At 37.2% G+C, this 20,169-nt stretch overlaps 4 protein-coding genes across 5 annotated transcripts in view; 2 read left to right on the top strand and 2 right to left on the bottom strand.

Annotated features, from left to right (window-relative positions):
- The first annotated feature begins 24 nt into the window (after positions 1-24).
- Positions 25-10,336, top strand: LOC109586436 (protein VAC14 homolog). The gene is made up of 9 exons (XM_020002623.1): positions 25-582; positions 1,333-1,398; positions 1,808-1,900; positions 1,950-2,080; positions 2,642-2,816; positions 7,535-7,653; positions 7,701-7,780; positions 8,739-8,898; positions 10,134-10,336. Exons 1-9 carry the CDS (start codon positions 184-186, stop codon positions 10,285-10,287), a joined length of 1,377 nt encoding a protein of 458 aa, XP_019858182.1. The 5' UTR covers positions 25-183; the 3' UTR covers positions 10,288-10,336.
- LOC109586437 (uncharacterized) lies at positions 3,701-4,597 on the bottom strand. Its single transcript, XM_020002624.1, has 4 exons — positions 4,416-4,597; positions 4,312-4,368; positions 3,992-4,267; positions 3,701-3,932 (listed from the first exon to the last, which is right to left on the bottom strand). The coding sequence occupies exons 1-4, from the start codon at positions 4,426-4,428 to the stop codon at positions 3,841-3,843; spliced, it is 438 nt and encodes a 145-aa protein (XP_019858183.1). The 5' UTR covers positions 4,429-4,597; the 3' UTR covers positions 3,701-3,840.
- A 185-nt stretch (positions 10,337-10,521) lies between the features above and the next one.
- LOC105314488 (extensin-like) lies at positions 10,522-13,431 on the bottom strand. The gene is made up of 5 exons (XM_011408687.2): positions 13,131-13,431; positions 12,863-12,964; positions 12,202-12,292; positions 11,891-12,023; positions 10,522-11,644 (listed from the first exon to the last, which is right to left on the bottom strand). Exons 1-5 carry the CDS (start codon positions 13,278-13,280, stop codon positions 10,558-10,560), a joined length of 1,563 nt encoding a protein of 520 aa, XP_011406989.2. The 5' UTR covers positions 13,281-13,431; the 3' UTR covers positions 10,522-10,557.
- Positions 13,432-13,477: 46 nt separating this feature from the next.
- Positions 13,478-20,169, top strand: part of LOC100639201 (serine/threonine-protein kinase PRP4 homolog) — an 18,984-nt gene continuing 12,292 nt past the window's right edge. For both annotated transcript variants that reach the window (XM_020002622.1, XM_020002621.1), the window contains exons 1-5: positions 13,478-13,694; positions 14,649-15,308; positions 15,963-16,256; positions 16,973-17,069; positions 17,439-17,561. In XM_020002622.1, coding sequence (XP_019858181.1) covers positions 13,522-13,694; positions 14,649-15,308; positions 15,963-16,256; positions 16,973-17,069; positions 17,439-17,561 — 1,347 coding nt within the window. In that variant the 5' untranslated portion in view covers positions 13,478-13,521. The remainder of the gene's footprint in view (positions 13,695-14,648; positions 15,309-15,962; positions 16,257-16,972; positions 17,070-17,438; positions 17,562-20,169) is intronic.

The raw sequence follows: 20,169 nt of genomic DNA, 5'->3' as shown, positions 1-20,169 counted from the left end.
TAACATGTAAAAATTTAAAGATTAAATAATAAAGGCAGTAAACTATTCCACTTTTATGGTATTTTATCAACAGACATTAGACGAGTGGCCTCAAATGTTAATAGAAAACTGAAAGAGTTGATCCTTCCGACTGACGATGATGACACTAACACTGATCTCACTGATCAGATTCAAGTTAATCTCATGACCGGATCACCAGGGATCAACATCACGCCCACGCAATCCCCGAAATCATCTCCAACGAGAATCAGGAAACAAGTTGTGTCTGGTAAAACCACCTCACCAAAAACCTCAAAGACATCTACAAATGTTGCCCCACCCACCAAAGTGACTCTGCCCACTCAAGTGACTCTGCCCACTCAAACTGCCCCGCCCACACAACCAATCCCGCCCACTCAAACTGGTGTTAACGAGGTTGGTTCTAATGCTGAGGGTCCTGATACAGGAGAGGTGGGTGTGGTTAAGTTCAGTTTATTGACTGTGCTTGGTGTCCTCATGCCTCATATGAGCTTCACTGAACAAGAAACTAAACTGGAGACGCTTCGCTGGTTGCTATGGTTACACGACAAGCTACCAAAAAGAGTAAGAATATTATATTAATAACTACCAATATAACTATTAATAACTAGTTAATAACTATTAATAACTAGTTAATATTATTGTGTGTGGATTGGCGATTCACAAAATTTTGTACCATTTGCTTTATAGTGATGTACATGTATACTATATCCCAGTTCAGTTTGGGACGGAAGTGGAAGCAGCTGCGTGGAATTTGAAAAATGTAGCTACGTCACAAAATGACGTATTTTAATGATATTCATAGAAGCATGGCGGCTGTGTTGTTTCACTCTTAAACAGTCTTGCTCTTCATGATAAGCAGTACAATAGCTACTGGAGTCAACTAGTCTTCATAAAGGCCATCGTTATCAGAAGATCTTGCTCTGTTAGCTTTTTAAAACAAGAATTATCAGTTTGGGCGCTCGACCACATGTTCTTATGTAAACTATGACGTAGATAAATTGTCATAAAACGTCATTTTGGTATGCCATTGGGTTTATAGGGAGAACCCGGTTCTCAGGGTTCCCAAGAGTTGAGAGACCCAAGATTTCACAGATTTTGATGGACTTTGGCGACTAAGAACCTGTGAAAGTTTCATCCTTATCCCACATTCCTATAAAAAGTTATTCCAGTTTTTCTTGTCCCAAACTCAACTGGGATATAGTATACATGTACACATGTAGTTCAATTTCTCATTATTATTATTATTATTATTATTATTATTATTATTATTATTATTATTATTATTATTATTATTATTATTTCATTTCTCAGATGTACTTACAAACTGGTAAACTCTTTCCTTCTCTTCAAAGGATGTTAGCTGATATCTCTGACAGAGTAAGGGACCAACTTTAAATTAATTTTAATTAATAATGTATCATTAAAGATACTACCAACAATGCAATACTTACAATAAATGCACATGTAAATATATATTAATTATATATTTTCTCATTGTCTTCAATCTTCATTCATGTACATTTAACGAGTATACCGTACGGGTAGAAAATTCCGAGGGTATAAAATTTCGTGTTTTAGTGAAAAGCTCTTAATTCTTTAATTCCGAGGGGGTTAAATTTCACGTTTTTGCACGTGCACTTTCATTAAGTCATTGATTTTCACATGCTGTGCATGCTCAGTGAGCATTTCCATGGTATTAATTTTTCTGGTTGAGAAGTTACCCACAAAATTTAATACCCGTACAGTATCAATTTTAATTAATAATGTATTTTCTTCTTGTCTTCAGGTGTTAAATTTAACCCTCAAAGTGATAGCTACCCTATCAATGTCAGACGCTGGCCATGAGACGTGTGATGTTCCTGTAGCCACCAAGAAAAAGGTAGCGGAGTGGGTGTGGCTTATCATTATTATTAATATTACAATTCTAGGGACGTCAGGAGCAGGAGAGTACGGCCATTATTATTTTGAATAAATATTTTAAATTGTTTCTGGTTGAATTGATGAAAATGTTCAACAGTGACAGGATATTACTAGAGAACAAAGGGAGTCTCATTATTAGGTAACTCTAACTGTATATACGGTACTTGTGTAATGGTACATGTGGAGGTTACTCTAAACCTATTAATGTTAGCGGCTACTTTATTTAGTGTTTATGCTTAAATGTCAAATTAGCGACTATTAAATTTGGCGTATCATTAAACCTTTCCCACTTTTCTGTTAGCTGCTGCTGTCGTTCCACTGGGTTCTCCTTCCTCTGGTAGTGTTGCCGACCGAGCAGAAGAGAGCCATCTATCTACTAGTATAGTATCAGCGACATCTTGTGATCACGTGACCGGGTGTTTTTATTAGTAAATATTAAATTTAGCTTGTTTAGGCTCTTTGCTAATATCGCTAAAATTTGTAGCACGCTAAAATTTGTAGTTTTACAGTATATGTTTTGTCTAAATTTAGTTACCAAATTTGAGAAACAATTTGCCAAATTTTATGAATCCAGATTTTTTAGCTACGGTACATGTACATATATACATTATACTGTACATGTATTACTCAAACTCCTCCCTCTCTCTCTCCCCCCTCCCTCCCCCTCCCTCTCTCCCTCCCTCTCTCTCCCTCCCATTAGGCACTTGTGTGTGTTTGTTGATGCTAAGGCAGTCTACTGTACTCTAGCTGAGATACTGTCAACTGAAGAGAAACTATCATTTGCTTCACTGATGGTACGGGAACTGAACACTATCCTCTTTAGTTCTGCTGAACTGTTTGATCTTCGTATGCAGCTACAGAATATGGACGGACCAGTAAGTACCAGAATATGTACATGTAGAATCCACTGATATTATTTATACTGTATAGTGGTAAATTTTGGGGGGATTCAAGTGAGGCATTTTGATAGTCATTCGCTAAAAATAAAATCCTCCATTTTGAGACATTATACACATGCTCAATGGCACGTGGCCACAAATTTGCCAAATTAAAATTTGCCGATCACCAAAATTTAGTAATTCACCGAGTTTAACTCCCTCCAAAATTTCCCGCTATACGGTATATTTCTTATATTGTTGCATATTCCTCTCCTTAAAATATTTGTCAGGCATTTTCGTTTTGACGAAATTTTTGGCTGACAAAATTCTTGCTTGATGCGGACGGATAGCATGTGGATTTACATGTATAACATTTATCATCAAAAAATGATGAATATTATTATTAAACACACAACTATTTTAAACAATGTTTAGTTCACTACATGTAATGTGAAGATCCTAATGTCATGCATCAATTGATCCGGCATGTCTTTCTTCCACTTTTACTTTCTGTCTAAACAATAGATGGAAGATATAAGTAATAGCCTACATTGTTATTTGTGTTCATAATACTCAATCTACTTATTTCATTTACCTTGGCTCTGTTCCTGCTGATTTTCTTGATCTTCGCCAGCACCTGCAGATACGTGTACATATGACGTTAGATTTAACTATTGAATTATTGTAATGTAATTGTAATTAAAAATAAAGATCACTGTATATCTAACTAAGTTAAGTTAGTAAAGTTTGTCTGCTATAGAAATGAGATGAGACCAAGTAATTGTGGAATATTTTTTTGTTTCTAATCTAATCTTACCTCCTTGAGTGGACCCATCACTTTGCTCAAATGTTACATATTTACATGTATGATGTAATATTACCATACAACACTTTGCAGCTCTACTGGCTATTATATTGCAGCTGTACCTAGTACTGCAACAAGGCATGAGTACATCATGAACAATATGCAGGATAACATGCAGGCTTAATTAAGATCAAGTGATTGTTGAATATATATTTTTCATTCTCTTATAAATGTATTATTATGACTATTGTTTCTAATCTCACCATTTTGAGCGAGCCCATCATCTCTTGGTTCCAAGATCCCAAGCTCTATAAATAATATTTTGTAGACATGAATGCATGCATTTAAGATAAGTTTTAGAAAATACTTTTGCCAATTTTTGTTGCAAGAGCACCATCAATTTCTTTCACAGCATCATAAAGCCATCTTTCATTAGCTTTAACCTTATCATGAAAGGCATCAGTGTTCCATCTCAACCACTGATCAACGACATCATTTAGACCATGCCATGGATCATTATTTCTGTTTGACTTATATTCTATGGTTCTTATTTGTCCTGTTGGGATGCAAAATTCTTGGGCCAATTTTACGAACGATGTAGGTAGGTCTCTTTCAATCAGTCCCATAATTCTACTATGATCTTCTGTGGAAGTATTTAATGGCAGGCTATCATGACAAATAATTTACCTGTGGTGAGTTCTTTTTTAACAAAAGGATCTTGTGGATTCTCCTTACTATAGTTCACTAAATGATACAAAAGGATGTAGCTACTAGTACAAGCTTTACAATACCTGAAGCAGACATTCTTGAGAGAGAGGGGGGACTGTGAATTGAATTGATAGCTTGACTGCTAGTGCTTGAGAAAGAGAAGAGAGAGGTTTTGTCCTGAAGGACCTGAACTGTCCTGACGCAACTAATATAATACAGCCTAAGAGCACGTGAGCTAGCAGCAGCTGGATTATGTATTGCTTTTGTGTCGATGTCATGTTTCTCACAGTTCCTGTTGCCATTGGTTTACATTGATCGCACTGCATCACTTCACATCAATCCATCCTTTAAATTTTAATAATAATATTCTAGTTTCTACTTATTATTTTATTGCTATTATTAGTTGACATGATGTGTCTCTTTTTGTAGGATAGTTTAAGAGTTTATTTTTAACAATGTCAGTTTAGTTAACTAAAATGTAAAGATCCTAATGTCATGTATCAATTGATATCTGGCATGTCTTCATTTTAAATTTTTAATCTTCTTTTTCCACTTTTAATTTCTTGACATTATTGTCTAAATAGTAGATGGAAGATATAAGTAATAGCCAGTATTGTTATTTGTGTTCATAATACTTGATCTACTCATTTTCATTTACCTTGGCTCTGTTCCTGCTGATTTTCTTTATCTTTCTCAGCACCTGCAGATACATTATGACTTAGATTTCATTGTGATTATTAATAATCAAAAATTATTATGACATAATAATATCTATTGAATTAGTGAAGGTATAAAGAAATAAATGTGAATGTAGAACTAAGTTAAGTTAGTAAAGTAGAGCTAAGTATTTATGGCAGTTATACACACACAGAGCCAATGAGTATTGGGTTATATTAGCTTACCTTTATGTGCCGGAAGGTTAGATTTTGCTTTGCCCAGTTTATCAGGATAATCTTCACAAAGTCTTTTTAATGTATCCCAATTGACATCTCTATCAGCATCAAACCACCTCTGGAATACAATAATAAGATTGGTACTTGCTGTTCCTGGTATTTGTTGGAGATCAGCAGTCTTCACACCCAATCCAGCCCCAATTGTCATGTAATGGTGATCAGAAGAACCAAATATCTTCATGACAGCGGCCATATCAAGCTCCTTGTCTTTATTGATAAAGATATTTATAAAGAGTAACTATTTATAAAGAGTAACAGCTCTACCATCAGCTGTTGTCTACCTGTTATAGGATCAGGATTATGTTGAGCATCTCTTGATTTTCCGAGTGTTTCTCTGTAAGAACAACAAAAATGCTTGTTTATTGTAAGGGAGTATTTACTCTGAATCAGTCTCTTCTATTCCAGTACTAGTTCCTCCTTTGTCTGCTATAGAAATGAGATTATAAAATTAAGTGATTGATGAATATTTATCATCTCTTTTGTTTTCAATACTACCTTTTTGAGTGGACGAATCACTAGGCTCTGGCATCCCAAACTCTATGAAAGGATTTTGTACGTAAAACATTTGAGATATCAAATTCAATTTTAAAGATATTTAGAAAAATAGATCTACCTTTGGCAATTTTTGTTCCAAGGTGCTTATGATCTATTGCTCTTACAGCATCATACAGCCACCTTACATTAGCTTTAACTCCTTCATCATAGACTTCAGTATTTCCTTTCAGCCAATCACCAACAACATCATTTAGTCCATCCCATGCTGAGTTGTTTCTGTTATTGTAGGCTATGGTGTCTACTATACCCTGAGGGATACGGAATTGTACAGCCAGCTCTTTATATTTTGGAGCTATATCTTTGTCAATGAGTCCCATAATGGTACCATGATCACCTTTATATAAAACAAAGAGTTTTAATGCCAGAAAATTAGAATTATTTAATATTTACTTGTAGTTAGTTCTCTTTTAACAAAAGGATCTTGTGGATTCTCCTTACTGTAGTTCACTAAATGATACAAAAGGATGTAGCTATACTAGTACAAGCTTTAAAATACCTGAAGCAGACATCTTTGAGAGAGAGAGGGACTGTGAATAGATAGCTTGAGAAAGAGTGTGGTCCTGAACTCCTGACTCGTCCCTAACACTGTAATAGGGAAACTCAGAAAGTGCACATGTACAATGTACATGTACATGAATACAGCTAACAGCTGCTATAATAATCCCCATTGATCTTGTTCACACTAGCATAGTGTTAGATTATTTTACTGAGAACAACAACAACTAAGCAAACTACTGAACAACAACTGAACAACTGACAAAAATCAATAAAAAGCAGGGGCGTATCCAGCAGGGGCTGAGGGGTGCTTGAGCACCTGCCCCCTCATGGCTGGGCTCAGAAAAAATTACTCCAATCCTGGACTCTTGCATCACTACCAAGCCTCTTAACAAAGTTATCTAGCCCCCTGATCATGATTTCAGCAGTTTCCAGTGCTTTAAGGAGCGATCAGAAGTCGTCAGAAGTACCAGTATGCTTGAAATTATTTTGACCCCACCCGTAATTCATGAAAATGAAGAAAAACGCCGTTTTACCGCCGTAAAAAGGGGTGTGGCCAAAATCGCGGTGCGCTTCGCGTGCCTTCAGCACCTACCTTTCCAAATTTCTAGATACGCTCCTGAGAATCATGATTCATAAAACCACAGAGTCTAGAAAGTTCTAAGGTTACACAACATTAGATAATAATGTGCATGCATCAGCAGTAATTAATGTGGTTACAGTAATAACAACCATACACAAGTACATGCACATTAAAGATTGACCATCAAAGTCTAGAGTTACCTTAAGCCTACTATTATTTGCGTCTACTAATTTTAGCGGAATCAGCAAAAGTCATGTTTAGCGTTACTAATTTTAGCGTTTTTAACCAAATTAACTATAAATAATAACCATTATAATGAATAATAATTATTTTGGCGTCTATTTAATTTAGCGATTTAAAGCTCTCTCGCTAATATAGCTAAATTTAGTAGATGCTAAAAATAGTAGGCTTAAGGTATACCAACACATAGCAGCAGCTGAATTATGCTTGTTGCCATTGGTTTACATTGATCTCACTCCATCACTTAACATCAATCCACCTCTGAGATTACTATAGACTGAACAATTGCAATATTTATCTCCTTATAATATCATTTGAATTTTAATATAATATCTTCCAGATATTATTGTTAATACTTGATGTGTTTCTCTTGCAGGACAGTTGGATATTGTTCAAGAGTCTTTATGACTGCTGGTGTCACAATGCCATAGCTACAGTGGCTCTGTGTCTACTGTCACAGAATTATCAACACGCAGCTAATATAGTAGCTAAATTGTAAGTATTAATAATAATAGTAATTGTTTTCATTTCTTGTTGTTTAGTGGTGAAATTGAGATCACTTCAGAAGTGCTGCAAGAAACTGATAGACTAGTACAATTAATAGAATCACCAATATTTACCTGTGAGTGTACATGCTTGTGTCTCTAGTTTCTATTACATTTTCTAATACATATTGATGTACTTATGCTGTGTAGAAAGTTTGAGCTGATTCTGACTTAAATTTTTCAAGTTACAGCCATTTTAAGAAAACGCCAAAATTCTGAAAAACACCCAAGGCTATAGCCCATGGTTTTTTCCAAAAAATGGCTCCAAAATCACTCCAAATTTTTATTACAGTTTCTGATACATATTGATGTCCTTATGCTGTGTAGAAAGTTTGAGCTGATTCTGACTTAATTTTTTCAAGTTACGACCATTTTAAGAAATGCCAAAATTCTGAAAAATACCTATAGCCCATGGTTTTTCCAAAAAATGGCTCCGAAATCACCCCAAATTTTTATCACATTTTCTGATACATATTGATGTACTTATGCTGTGTAGAAAGTTTGAGCTGATTCCGACTTAAATTTTTTCAAGTTACGGCTATTTTAAGAAAACGCCAAAATTCTGAAAAACACCCAAGGCTATATATAGCCCATGGTTTTTTCAAAAAATGGCTCCGAAATCACCCCAAATTTTTATTACATTTTCTGATACATATTGATGTACTTATGCTGTGTAGCAAGTTTGAGCTGATTCCGACTTCATTTTTTCAAGTTATGGCCATTTTAAGAAAACGCCAAAATTCTAAAAAATACCCAAGGCTATGCCCATGGTTTTTTTTCAAAAAAATGGCTCCGAAATCACCCCGAATTTTTATTACATTTTCTGATACATATTGATGTACTTATGCTGTGTAGCAAGTTTGAGCTAATTCCAACTTAATTTTATTAAGTTACGGCCATTTTAACAAAATGCCAAAATTCTAAAAAATACCTAAGGCTATAGCCCATGGTTTTTCTGAAAAATGGCTCTGAAATTACGCCAAATTTTTATTACATTTTTTGATACATATTGATGTAACTATCCATTTTTTACAGTCCTAAGGTTACAGTTATTATCACCAAACCAGTATCCTAACCTAGTCCAGACTATGTATGGTCTACTGATGCTCCTTCCTCAGACTAATGCCTTTGAATCTCTCAATGGCAGACTATCCAGTGTACCCATACTGACCACACTCTCTGAGAACAAGAAGAAGTAAGAGTATATCGTCACCTTTTGATATTGTCAGCTACCGTACAAGATGATTTATTGGCGAGGAATTAATATTAGCGATTGGCAGTTCTATGAAGAAATCACTAATATAAAATCTGCCATTTTGTTTCAATCTGAGCATGCTCAATGGCACATTGCACAAAATTGCCACTACAAAATTTGCCAATTAATTTTCCACAGGTAAATTTGCCAAATCTTACTCTCTCCAATAAATCATCTTGTACTATATTTAATTATGCCACATTAAAACTGCCTGTTTATTTTACATGTATGAGATATTACATTTCTTTTTTTTGCTGGAAGAAGTGAGAAAAAATATTTGCACTCCAAGAAAGGCTTACAATTATCGCACCATTATCAATTCTTTGTAATCCCTGTTGCTCTATTACATTCTCTCTCTCCCCTAGTATCTCACCATTATAATCCAGTACTAGTATAATGTTGTGTTAAAATAAAGTTTAATGATAATGATTATGTATATTATAGCTATAAGTACATACATGCAGGCATGGTCACAAAAATGTATTTTAATGTCTCTCAGTCTTTTTTCTGATGTGGAGGTGTTCTTCTTAGTGCTGGTTTATTTTTGATTGTCGCCTCAGGGCAGTGTCAAGGCTCTTAATGAGTTGCTGTATCTCTTCATCTTTTTCATGAATACGGTCCAGCCTTGCTTGTATGAATGCCTTTAGAGAGAAAGGAGAGAAATATACATGTACATATATGCATGCAGAACTAGAATGATGCATGTATCTAAGTATAACTTTTCTGTCTTACTTTCCTTCTCTCTTCTGCTGATCTCTGCTTCTCCAAAAGTACTTCCTTGGTGACTGCTTTCCTTTTTGAGAGCACAAGGAATCGTGGTGGTGGCTTGCAACGTGCAGAACCAAAGTTAATCTCAAAGGACTGGGTAGCTGTTGCTGTGGCCATTTCTGTCTTCTTCTCTTCTGTTTTCTCAGCTATCTTTAGTTGATTTGAAGAGCCTCTAAGCTTTAAAGCTCCTTCTTTCTTTGAATTATGAAAATCTGTCAAGTCACCGAGGAATGTGCATCATTTAAATTTGTGATGTGGCAAAATGCAAGCTCACCTAGCGCCACGTGTCTAATGAATATTAATGAGTTGATAATTAAACACCCACGCAAACGAGCCCGCCTACGCGTGAGTGGGCGTAGAATAAAAAATTTAATTTTAAGCTCTCTACTCTTTCTCTCTCTCTCCAGGGTTGTTAGCAGACATCCTCCAAAAGATATTGATTTTGACAAGTTATTGAATCATTTTCTCTCAGTGCAACAGAAACACTTTAGCACTAGGCACAGTCAAGTCAAGCAAACGCTAAAGAAGGTTCTCTTTGAAGGAGTGGTCTCACCAGTCTAGTGTGATATTAATATTGATAATAAATTATTGACATTTTTATGACACAAAATATTACTGCTAAATAATATAATTAAATGGAAAAGAATAATATAAATTTATACATTTTTTTGCTTATAATTAATTTTTTTGCTGTTCTACAAGCTACATGTATTTTGTAAACACACATTATTATTATTATTATTATTATTATTGTTATTATTATTATTGTCACAGGTTATTATTATGTAATGTTAATGTTGCTGAAACAAACCACATCCATTGTCAATATATTCAAATATTGAATCCAATATGGCCGCCACCATGAGAGGGAGGCGGAAACTGCCCAGGGTATCCACTATATCCCCGGTTGCCAGGGGGTGGGGCCTGTTGATAAGCTGGGTTGCTAGGGGGTGGAGCCTGTTGATAAGAAGGCTGCCCAGTACTGTGCATGTACCCGTACTGGTTTGAGGGAGGGGGCGGGTACCGGGGAGCATAACTACCCGGTTGTGGGGGGGCAGGGTACGAGGGGGTGTTACCATAGTAACCGGTAGGGCCGTAAGACGTAGGGTAAGAGGGAGAAGAGAAGCCATAGGTCCCAGGGGGAGGAGGAGGGGCGGAGCTTAAACTAGGAGTCATCGATAGTGTAGCCATTTCATGGACAGGAGGTCTCATTGAATCTGATTGTTCGTCTTCATCTTCGTCTTCCCAAGTCCAGTCTTCTGGTATGGGCTGATCCAGGTCAAGGTTCTCAAATCCTAAAGCCACACCCCCTCCTCCTGGATTGGTGGGCGGGGCATTAGAACTGGGCGGGGAGCCGTAACTGCCATAACTGGTTGGTGGTGGATTATAACTTCGAGTGACTGGTGGGTAATTAGTGGGTGGGGCATTATAGCCGTAATTAGTGGGCGGAGCATTGTAACCTTGATTAGTAGGTGAGGCACTATAGCCTTGATTAGTAGGCGGAGCATTATAGCCTTGATTAGTAGGTGGGGTGCTATAGCTTTGATTAGTGGGTGGGGCACTGTAGCCTTGATTTGTAGGTGGGGTACTATAGCCTTGATTTATAGGCGGAGCATATTCTTGAGTGGGCGGAGACCCGTAACTAGTAGGCGGAGCACTATATCCTTGAGTGGGCGGAGATGGTTGATAAGAAGTAGGTGTGGCTCCAGATTGAGTTGACGGATCATCTACTGACGACTGATAAGAAACGGGCGGAGTTCCTTTATCTTGAGACGTTCTTTTCTGAAGGGGAGGGGCTGGTTTATCGACTGATGGTTTACGAGTGTTAGTTGGTGGGGTAGGCGTGGCTTGGTTGTGATCTGAAGGATTGTACTTATACTTAGCTACTCTTATGCAAATGTAGAGATTGTTGAGTTTCCTAAAAGAGAAAGAACAGTATCAAAATGTACATGTATCTTATCTGAAATTAATTTTGAATTAAATTTCTATTAGTCAAACTGTATAGCTGCTTATAATTAAATAAATAAATTATCAATGAGCTGATTAGATAAAAGGGTCAAAAGTTCTTGAGATAAGCAATCAATCAATAAGAGAATACATGTACATGTTCCTCCTTTCACTTTTAACTTCTCTCCCTCTCCCTCTCTCTCTCTCTCTAACTTACGCTCCCAGTTTCTTAAAAGTTGATGCTGGATTGTCCTTACTCCTAAACACAGCTGCATCAAACACTGCAGTACTTGCTCTCTTTCTATCTACCCTCTTGTACGCAATGAACCTGTGGTTGAGTGTATCATCACCTGATGGGGAGGGAGAGAGGGAAGAAGGGAGGGAGGGAGAGAGGGAGGGAGGGAGGGAGGGGAAGGTGAGAGAGGGAGAGAGATCACAACATAGTGACTGTAGCTTAAGTAAGAGATGCTATTTCAACAAGAGACAGAAAGAGAAGAAGATTGCTAGCGTGAATATACTATTCAATACCTTCAACAGTTTTCTTGATAACTTCAAATCCTTTGACAATGTAGCGCTCACCTTTACCAGGTATGTACATATCCTCTACTATCTTACCATCCTGAGGGAGGGAGGGAGGGAGGGAGGGAGGGAGGGAGGGAGAGAGACAGAGGGAGAGACAGAGAGGGAGAGACAGAGAGAGGGAGGGAGAGAGAGGGAGGGAGGGAGAGAGGGGGGGAAGAGAGGGAGAGGGGAAAGGAAGAGAGAGAGAGAGGGAGAGAGTAGATGTAAAAGTATAGCTACATGAAATAGTTTGAATTCTTGTCAACATAGGTGTCATGTAACACATAAAGTGTTCATCTGTTTATACAAATATTTCTAGGAAACACCACCACCATTATCACAAGGAGTACTGTAATAGGGGACTATACCAGTACTATAGTACCACTTGTGTGTCCTCTAGTATCAGTAATAATGGGGTATACACTCCTCCACCAGGAAATACCTTAAGTTCAGTATGCATTAACTTTTGTTTGTACTGCTCAAATTCAAAAAAGGCAAGTCTTACAAAATACAGTGTATCTTATATTGCCATTAATTATTAACAGATATTGCTGGTATTGCATTATGTACATGCACTCATCATCGTCATCATCATCATCATCATCATCATCATTATTATTATTATTACATCTCTCTCTTCTTTGGTATAACAGAGATATCTCTCCTCAGATTTAGCACCTAAGAACTTCACCCAGAGATTAGCATCATGGCCACAAGGACACTCCCTGACCTGTAGAAGGAGAGAGAGAGAGGAAGAATGCTAGTACATCAAATACTGCAGTCTAGTGATATGCTTGTAAAAAAATAATGCCGCACTTTTCAAGGTTCAATAAAGCATTACAAGGTAGGGAGGTTTTACACAGAGCAGCTAAGAGTCGCAATCTTACCATACTTACCATAGTGTAGCCTTTAGGGCAGTTATCAGGAGAAGAGACAAACTTTACGTCCGTTACTGGCCTCTCCATTATGAAGACAGCAGGAGACTCGAACTCCTCTCTTTGGTTGTTGCTGATAATGAAGCCTCGCCCAATGCACACTCCCATCATGAATACAATTGATAATCTATTTCATTAATTTACTTATTTTTATGGAGTTTAATCCTCTTATCTTAACAAAATATGTCTCTAGTATCTAACACTGTTTACAAAGAAACCCTCTCTCCCCTTTCTTTCTTGTTGTAAGCAGTTGAATTTGAATGAAAAAGCATCCGCCATTTTAATTTTTAATATAAACCACACCCACTTTGGTTAGTGGGCACGCCCACAACGTCACATACACGATATCAAAATGGCGTCGATCTCAGAGCCTCTTACAAAACCTTCCAGTAATTCTCTCGGGACTCCAGAGGATGTGAAAGATAAGGCAGAGGACTCCTCAGAAGAGGAAGGACTCATTAAAGACGACGAGGAAGACGAAGAGAAGAATAATGGAGTAGGGAATGATATAGAGAATGACACAAAGTAAAGACATTGAAATGTTTCAAGATTGTTGGTATTATACTAGACATAATGTAGTGTTTGTGGGTGTGGGAATGTATCTGTAGATGTAGGTAGAAGGTTTGATGGAGTAAGATCGAGCTCCTTTTGAAAATTATAACTGACTAGCATGCCAAAGGAATTCGCCAAATTTTAACATCAATATTTGTACATGTACGTCATGTGTAGTATTAAGATTACTATTATTATTAGTAATAATTATATTATTTTAGATATTAATTATCCTACCCATGTGTACTAGATGCAAGGTTCTGCCTAGAAAAAAATTAGAGGTGGTTGGAGACTAATATTGTTCCTTTTAAATTTATGTACACCATACTAGTAGACTACAATATTAGAGATGTACCGATATGGGTTTTAGCCGATATGCCGATATTGACATAGCCATTACTGGCCGATACCGATACCGATCCGATATTTTCCTTTCTACCTTCTAGGCACAGGTTTATACATGTAAAATGTGATTTATACACTTCCCAATTTAGTATCTTGACTAATTATCAAGTATTTCTAGTTATAGAATCATTTTGACATTTATTGTATCACATAATTGTATTAAAATTAATTGATTAACCCTTTATTCTCATGCATATGACCATGTGTTGCTATATCTGCAAGATGCATGCAAAGAAACCGATAACCAATGCTATGAAAAACAGGCCGATAAGCCGATAAGGCGATATCCGATATGCCGATCCGATTATCGGGACATCTCTATACAATATCATGCTTTATGTATGGTTATTAATATTAATTGGATGGTTGGTCTAAGTGATGAACTGGTCGGTTCATTTGTTGAGGTGGTTGTCCCGACCACCTCCAACCACCATAGCCAGAACTATATACACGTACATGTATAATTAGTAATAATAATAATTATTATTATTATTATTTTTAAAACTATTACTCTTATCCTAGTGTTTCTCCGGATGCTTCTAATTCCAAGAAGAAGCACAAACACAAAAAGCATAAGAAACACAAACACAAGAAGCACCACAGAAGAACCAGTAAAGACGAGACCGATCATCATAAGATTCACTCGACTAAAAGAGACAAGAACGAATCCTCTCACAATGGCCACTCCTCTCCGCTAAATGACTCCGCCCATTTCTCATCCAAAAGAAAAGACTCATCTTCGTCAAACGAGCGGCCGTCACGGAGACGGTCGCCACGGCAACCATCTCGCTCGCCCGAGAGAAGAAAGCGTTCTCGTTCACCTCGACAAAGATCTCGCTCACCTAGAAATGATCGAAGTCCGTCGCCAAGAAGATCGAAAATATCTCGTAGATCACCTTCGCCAAGAAAACGTTCCCCACCAGCACCTTGGATATCACCAAAGAGGAGGTCACGGTCGCCACGACAACAGTCACCACGGCAACGGTCACCACGGCAACTCTCCCCATCCCCCTATCAAAGGAGAAGGGATTCTCACTCTCCTAAAAGAAGAGGGTCTCGTTCTTCCTCAAGGAGGAGAGAGAGGAGGAGTGAGGAGAGATATGGTAGGAGGTCTCCAGGGAGGAGGAGGAGGAGCAGATCAATGGAGAATAACAGGAGGAGATCAAACTCACCTAGGAAAAGGTACTGTACATAATAACACCATAGTAAATACCATAATGTATTGTACATGTACATGTATGTACATGTATGTATGTACACATACATGTACTGTGTAGCAGTTTTTTCCAAGGATAGCGAATTTTGCAGATTTTTAGAGATTCACAAAATTAAATTCTTTGAAAATCAATTTAATACGGTACAAGATGACAGAATAGTGGAATACAGGTCATTCCTAAAAATTATTACCCTCAAAAAAACCTGCTATACAGTTATACCATATTTCCTCAAGTAATGGCCTAGGTGTTATTACTTAACAGAGGTAAAAATCAAAAAAAAATAAAAAAGTGCCAAAACCATGGCTTTTTCCCGCAACTCTATGTTTTGAAGACTGAGGATGAACAATAGGCTATTTGGACCACTCCAACCACAAGGGCACATAAAACTGGCTCAAATATGTGTATCTATAGTGGCAATATATTAGTGATAGGTGCTTATTTGAGTAGGACCCTTATAACGTATGTGTAACGTTGTATGTGTGTGCTAATCCATGAAAACTGCCAAAGTTTTTTTCCTCAAAAATAAAGCACTACACAGTATTGCAGCATTATTATTATTATTAATTATTAATCATTATTAATTAAAATAACATTATTTACTGTACATGTGCATGTACAGGTCACCGTCCCCTCGTAGGAGGAGCAGATCAGGATCAAGAAAGAGAAGGGATGATCCCCTCCCCTCCTCCTCTACTAGGAGGTCAGTCAGTCCGGCGAGGAGAAGGTCTCGTTCCCCTAGACGTCGGCCTCGTTCACGGTCGCCACGACGATCACCTCATCGCTCGAGGAGGACTCTGCCCCGTAGGAGGTCCCGTTCTCCCCCTGGACGGTCGTCAAGGAGACAGGATAGATCAGGGAGCCCTCATGAGAGGAAGAGAGAGGAGAAGAAGGAGAGAGAATCTGAAGAGGAGGCGTAAGTTATCAATGACACTAGTATTATTTTTAAAGTTACTCAAAAATTGGACAAAAGTCCCTGTACTATAGTATAGGGTCACAGGCCAAATTTTGCCAAAAATGAAAAGTAGAGAATTCTTCATTTTTATTACATTTCCTGATACATATACATGTCCTTATGTTGCGTAGAAAGTTTGAGCTGATTCCAATCAAAATTGGGTTTTTACGAATTTTTAAAGTTACTCCAAAATCGGATAAAAGTCCCTGTACTATATAGTACAGGGTCACGGGCCAAATTTCACCAAAAATGAAAAGGAGAGAATTCTTCATTTTTATTACATTTCCTGATACATATACATGTACATGTACATGTACTTACATATGTTGTGTGGAAAGTTTAAGCTGATTCCGATCAAAATTGGATTTTTTACGAATTTTTAAAGTTACTCCAAAATCGGATAAAAATCCCTGTACTATAGTACAGGGTCACGGGCCAAATTTTGCTAAAAATGAAAAGTAGAGAATTATCCATTTTTATTACATTTCCTGATACATGTACCTGTACTTATGTTGTGTAGAAAGTTTGAGCTGATTCTGATCAAAATTGGATTTTTTTACAAATTTTAAAACTCTTTTTCAAATACGTTAGTACATGTACTGGGTACATGTATGTATCAATAATTAATGTTTATACATGTGTTACTAAGTGTTCTGTCTCTCTCTCTCTTCCCTCAGTGTATTGGACGTATCGTTAGAGTCTGAAGATGATGAAGATGCTATTATTGAGAAAAGACGTCAAATGAGGAAGAACATTGAACAGAAATATCAATATGTAAGCCACACCTACTAATTAAAGGTTTACATGTACCTACATGTATAAACGGAATTTTTAATGATGGACAATACACATGTACTGTGGATGACATTATAAGCAGTATGTACCATGATGGTTTTCATTTAATGCTTATACATTACATGTACATGTTATTGATGTTCCTGTGGTAAATGGATAAAACTGATTATATGTTACAGTGTCTGTTAAAAAAAGTTATCCAGAGGATTCACTGTATTAATTAACACATGCATTTACATGTACATACATTTCATACATCTCTCTCTCTCTCTCTCTCTCCTTCCCTCTCTCTCTCTCTCTCTCTCTCTCTCTCTCTCTCTCTCCCCCTCCCTCTCTCTCTCCCCTCAGGTTCAATTATCAGTTGATAGTGTTAACCCCAGTCCTGCAGTATCAGTCAGTGCTATTAGTGATGATGATTCTGATATTGTGGCAAAAGAGGCAACTGAAGACTTGGAAAATACCATCACTGAGGTACACACATACAGTATATGTACATGTACCAACTTGTGTATGTACATGTACACGTAAGATAAAATGGTAAGTTTGGTAATCAATGAAATGTTAACAATCTTCTTAAGTTTGGAAGGAGTTTTAAAGCAAGATAAGGCATAGAAGTGTTGTCCTTCATAAGAAGATTCAACTGTAACTGTAACATGTAGAAGAACTGTAACTCCTGAAATTAATGACATGTACATGTACAACTATGAAACTTGTCTTTGTTCAGTTTTCTGATACATGTACTGTGCATTTACATGTGCATGTATAACGAGATTACAAGTCTCAGCACATGCTATGGGTAACTGATGGTCATGAAGTATGGAATCTCCAGGAGTAGCTGCTATTTCATTTGTATTTTAATAATTTTGCTATGAAATTGTAATTGGCGGTTTTTATTTTAGTGATTTTTGTGAACATGCAAGATCAGTCCATTACTGAGCATGCATTAAATATAGGTTAGACAACGCATTTGAGGTTTCTATGTGATTTAGATTACTGAGGAAACAAATTTAATTAACCGAGGGCGTAGCTCGAGGTTAATTAATGTTTCCAAGGTAATCTAAATCACGTAGAAACCGAAAATGCGTTGTCTAGGTTCTTTAGATTATAGTCAGGTAATGTTAGGCAGTGGGCTTGTTACCAACAAGGATAATGCTGTTGCTAACCAGTCTTTTCCATCTTCTAAAAAGCTATTGGTCAGTGATTTTACCTTGGGAGACGCCGTAGCGACAGCACAAGACAGTTTCAAATCAAAACTAGCTAGGTCCAACAAAGATATCACTGGGCAATGTCTTCTACAATACTAGCCTGTCCTGTTAGAGCTGTGCAGCAAACAGCACAAGGATAAAGATACGCTATCGCAAACCAGCAAGGAGTGCTGGCATCGGTAACCGCCGGGCGAAAAAACAAGGGTAGAAACAATTATTGGTGCATAAACCAATGGAATACTTGGTGTAGATGGAAGCTACAAGTACAACTTGATGAAACTCCGTTTATCATGTCTCTCAGTCGCGAAGAGCTAGCAAAATCTATGGAAATGTTTGTCCTGGAAGTGAGGAAAAACTGAAGACGGCACTGAACTTATGTTCCTAATACTCTATACCATATGGTGTGTGGTATCTATAATGAACAAAACAACAAAACAATGGTATAATGACAAAAACAATGTTTGAAATGGGAGGAATAAAAGGAGTCAAAACTAATCATTCTTTACAAGCAACTGCAATGCACTGGTCACCATAGCATCGATGGAGTGAGAAGCTACAAGAGGATATCATAACTGAACAAATGATTGAGATATCAGATAGTTTAGCGAACATTCAAAATACTCAACAAACAAAATTTTAAATGTCGATGGACGGTGAACCATGAATTGCTTTCAGTAACTGCACAAATTTGACTGTAAATATTCAATAAAAATAACAATTTTATTATTATAAATAATTGTTATTAACAAGTAATCTAAGAAGTTATTAAGAGGTAACTAAGCTACTTAGATTACCTCATTTGACCAATCAAATTGCCTCATTTTACCTGACTATAATCTAATGGTTATAAGATCACAAATCCTACATTGTTTTACACCATTTGCTGCACCATACAAGAATTTCAGTTGCTACATTCCTTTACATTTTCATTCATTTACTATATACTGGTTGTTATAATAAAGGAATGTGCTATCATAACTTCCTGTAGTCACAAGACTACTATACTCCAGGAGGTCATCAGGGCTGTCTTCCTGTCTCTCCTTCTATTTTTTATACTTTGCTTTGTATTCTTGTTCATTTCGAGTTCTTCATTTTCTTATCTTTTGTCCTTGCTCTATCTTCATTTACCATCCTCTACCTTTATCTCTCTTCATTTTTTGTTCTTGCTTTACGTACACAATTTTATTCTTTTCTTGAAATGGCAACCAAACCATCTTCTGGTCTCAGACTCAAACTGGAGGAACAGCTCACCTGTCCTGTGTGTCTTGACCACTATACCAACCCTAAGACTTTACCTTGTCTACATTCATTCTGTGAGCACTGTCTGGAGGGATTACCTCTGGATAAGAAGAATGAGACCTATTACCTCTCTTGTCCCACTTGTCGTCATTGTACAGAGTTACCAGAAGAAGGAGCAGGAGCCTTTCCTGTAGCATTCCACCTCAACGACCTCAAAGAGATGTACAGTCTAACAAAGAAGACAGCAGATTTATCAAATCCTCAAGAGGCCACATGTAGTGATCATGGAAAGCCTTTGGAGCTATTCTGTGAAACATGTGATACAGTAATCTGTGTTAGCTGCTTAGCTCGTAATCACAAACATCATGAATATGACTTAATCACTGACAGTTATACTAAACACTGTCAAAAGTTAAGAGAATGTCTATCACCAGTTGAGGGAAAGAAGGAAGCACTCAAGAAGGTCCTGTCTGCTCTAGCAGAGAGAGAGGGTGAGATCAGAGAGAGAGGAGAAGGAGTCTTAGAAGAAATACATGAAATGGTAGAGGAAATGATTGGTGTTCTTCGTGAGTCAGAGAGGAAACTGACTGAGCAGGCAAAGAGGGTCACTGATGCTAAACTAAAGGTGCTGTCAG

This window comes from Amphimedon queenslandica, unplaced genomic scaffold (assembly GCF_000090795.2).
Source record: "Amphimedon queenslandica unplaced genomic scaffold, v1.1 AMPQUscaffold_12875, whole genome shotgun sequence".
Classification (NCBI taxonomy): domain Eukaryota; kingdom Metazoa; phylum Porifera; class Demospongiae; order Haplosclerida; family Niphatidae; genus Amphimedon; species Amphimedon queenslandica.
This window is presented reverse-complemented; position numbering and strand designations above follow the sequence as displayed.

What these genes read in the sequence shown, in the direction of transcription:
- LOC109586436 (XM_020002623.1), top strand. Translation starts at nt 184, where the DNA reads ATGACCGGATCACCAGGGATCAACATCACGCCCACGCAATCCCCGAAA. An exon ending in AAAGGGAGTCTCATTATTAG is followed by an intron (nt 2,081 to 2,641) that starts GTAACTCTAACT and finishes CCCTCCCATTAG; the next exon opens with GCACTTGTGTGTGTTTGTTG. An exon ending in TACAGAATATGGACGGACCA is followed by an intron (nt 2,817 to 7,534) that starts GTAAGTACCAGA and finishes TTTCTCTTGCAG; the next exon opens with GACAGTTGGATATTGTTCAA.
- LOC109586437 (XM_020002624.1), bottom strand. An exon ending in TAAAAAAGAACTCACCACAG is followed by an intron (nt 4,268 to 4,311) that starts GTAAATTATTTG and finishes ATACTTCCACAG; the next exon opens with AAGATCATAGTAGAATTATG. An exon ending in TGCAACAAAAATTGGCAAAA is followed by an intron (nt 3,933 to 3,991) that starts GTATTTTCTAAA and finishes TATTATTTATAG; the next exon opens with AGCTTGGGATCTTGGAACCA.
- LOC105314488 (XM_011408687.2), bottom strand. Translation starts at nt 13,280, where the DNA reads ATGATGGGAGTGTGCATTGGGCGAGGCTTCATTATCAGCAACAACCAA. An exon ending in ATACCAAAGAAGAGAGAGAT is followed by an intron (nt 12,293 to 12,862) that starts GTAATAATAATA and finishes TCCCTCCCTCAG; the next exon opens with GATGGTAAGATAGTAGAGGA. An exon ending in TATCAAGAAAACTGTTGAAG is followed by an intron (nt 12,024 to 12,201) that starts GTATTGAATAGT and finishes CCTCCCCATCAG; the next exon opens with GTGATGATACACTCAACCAC.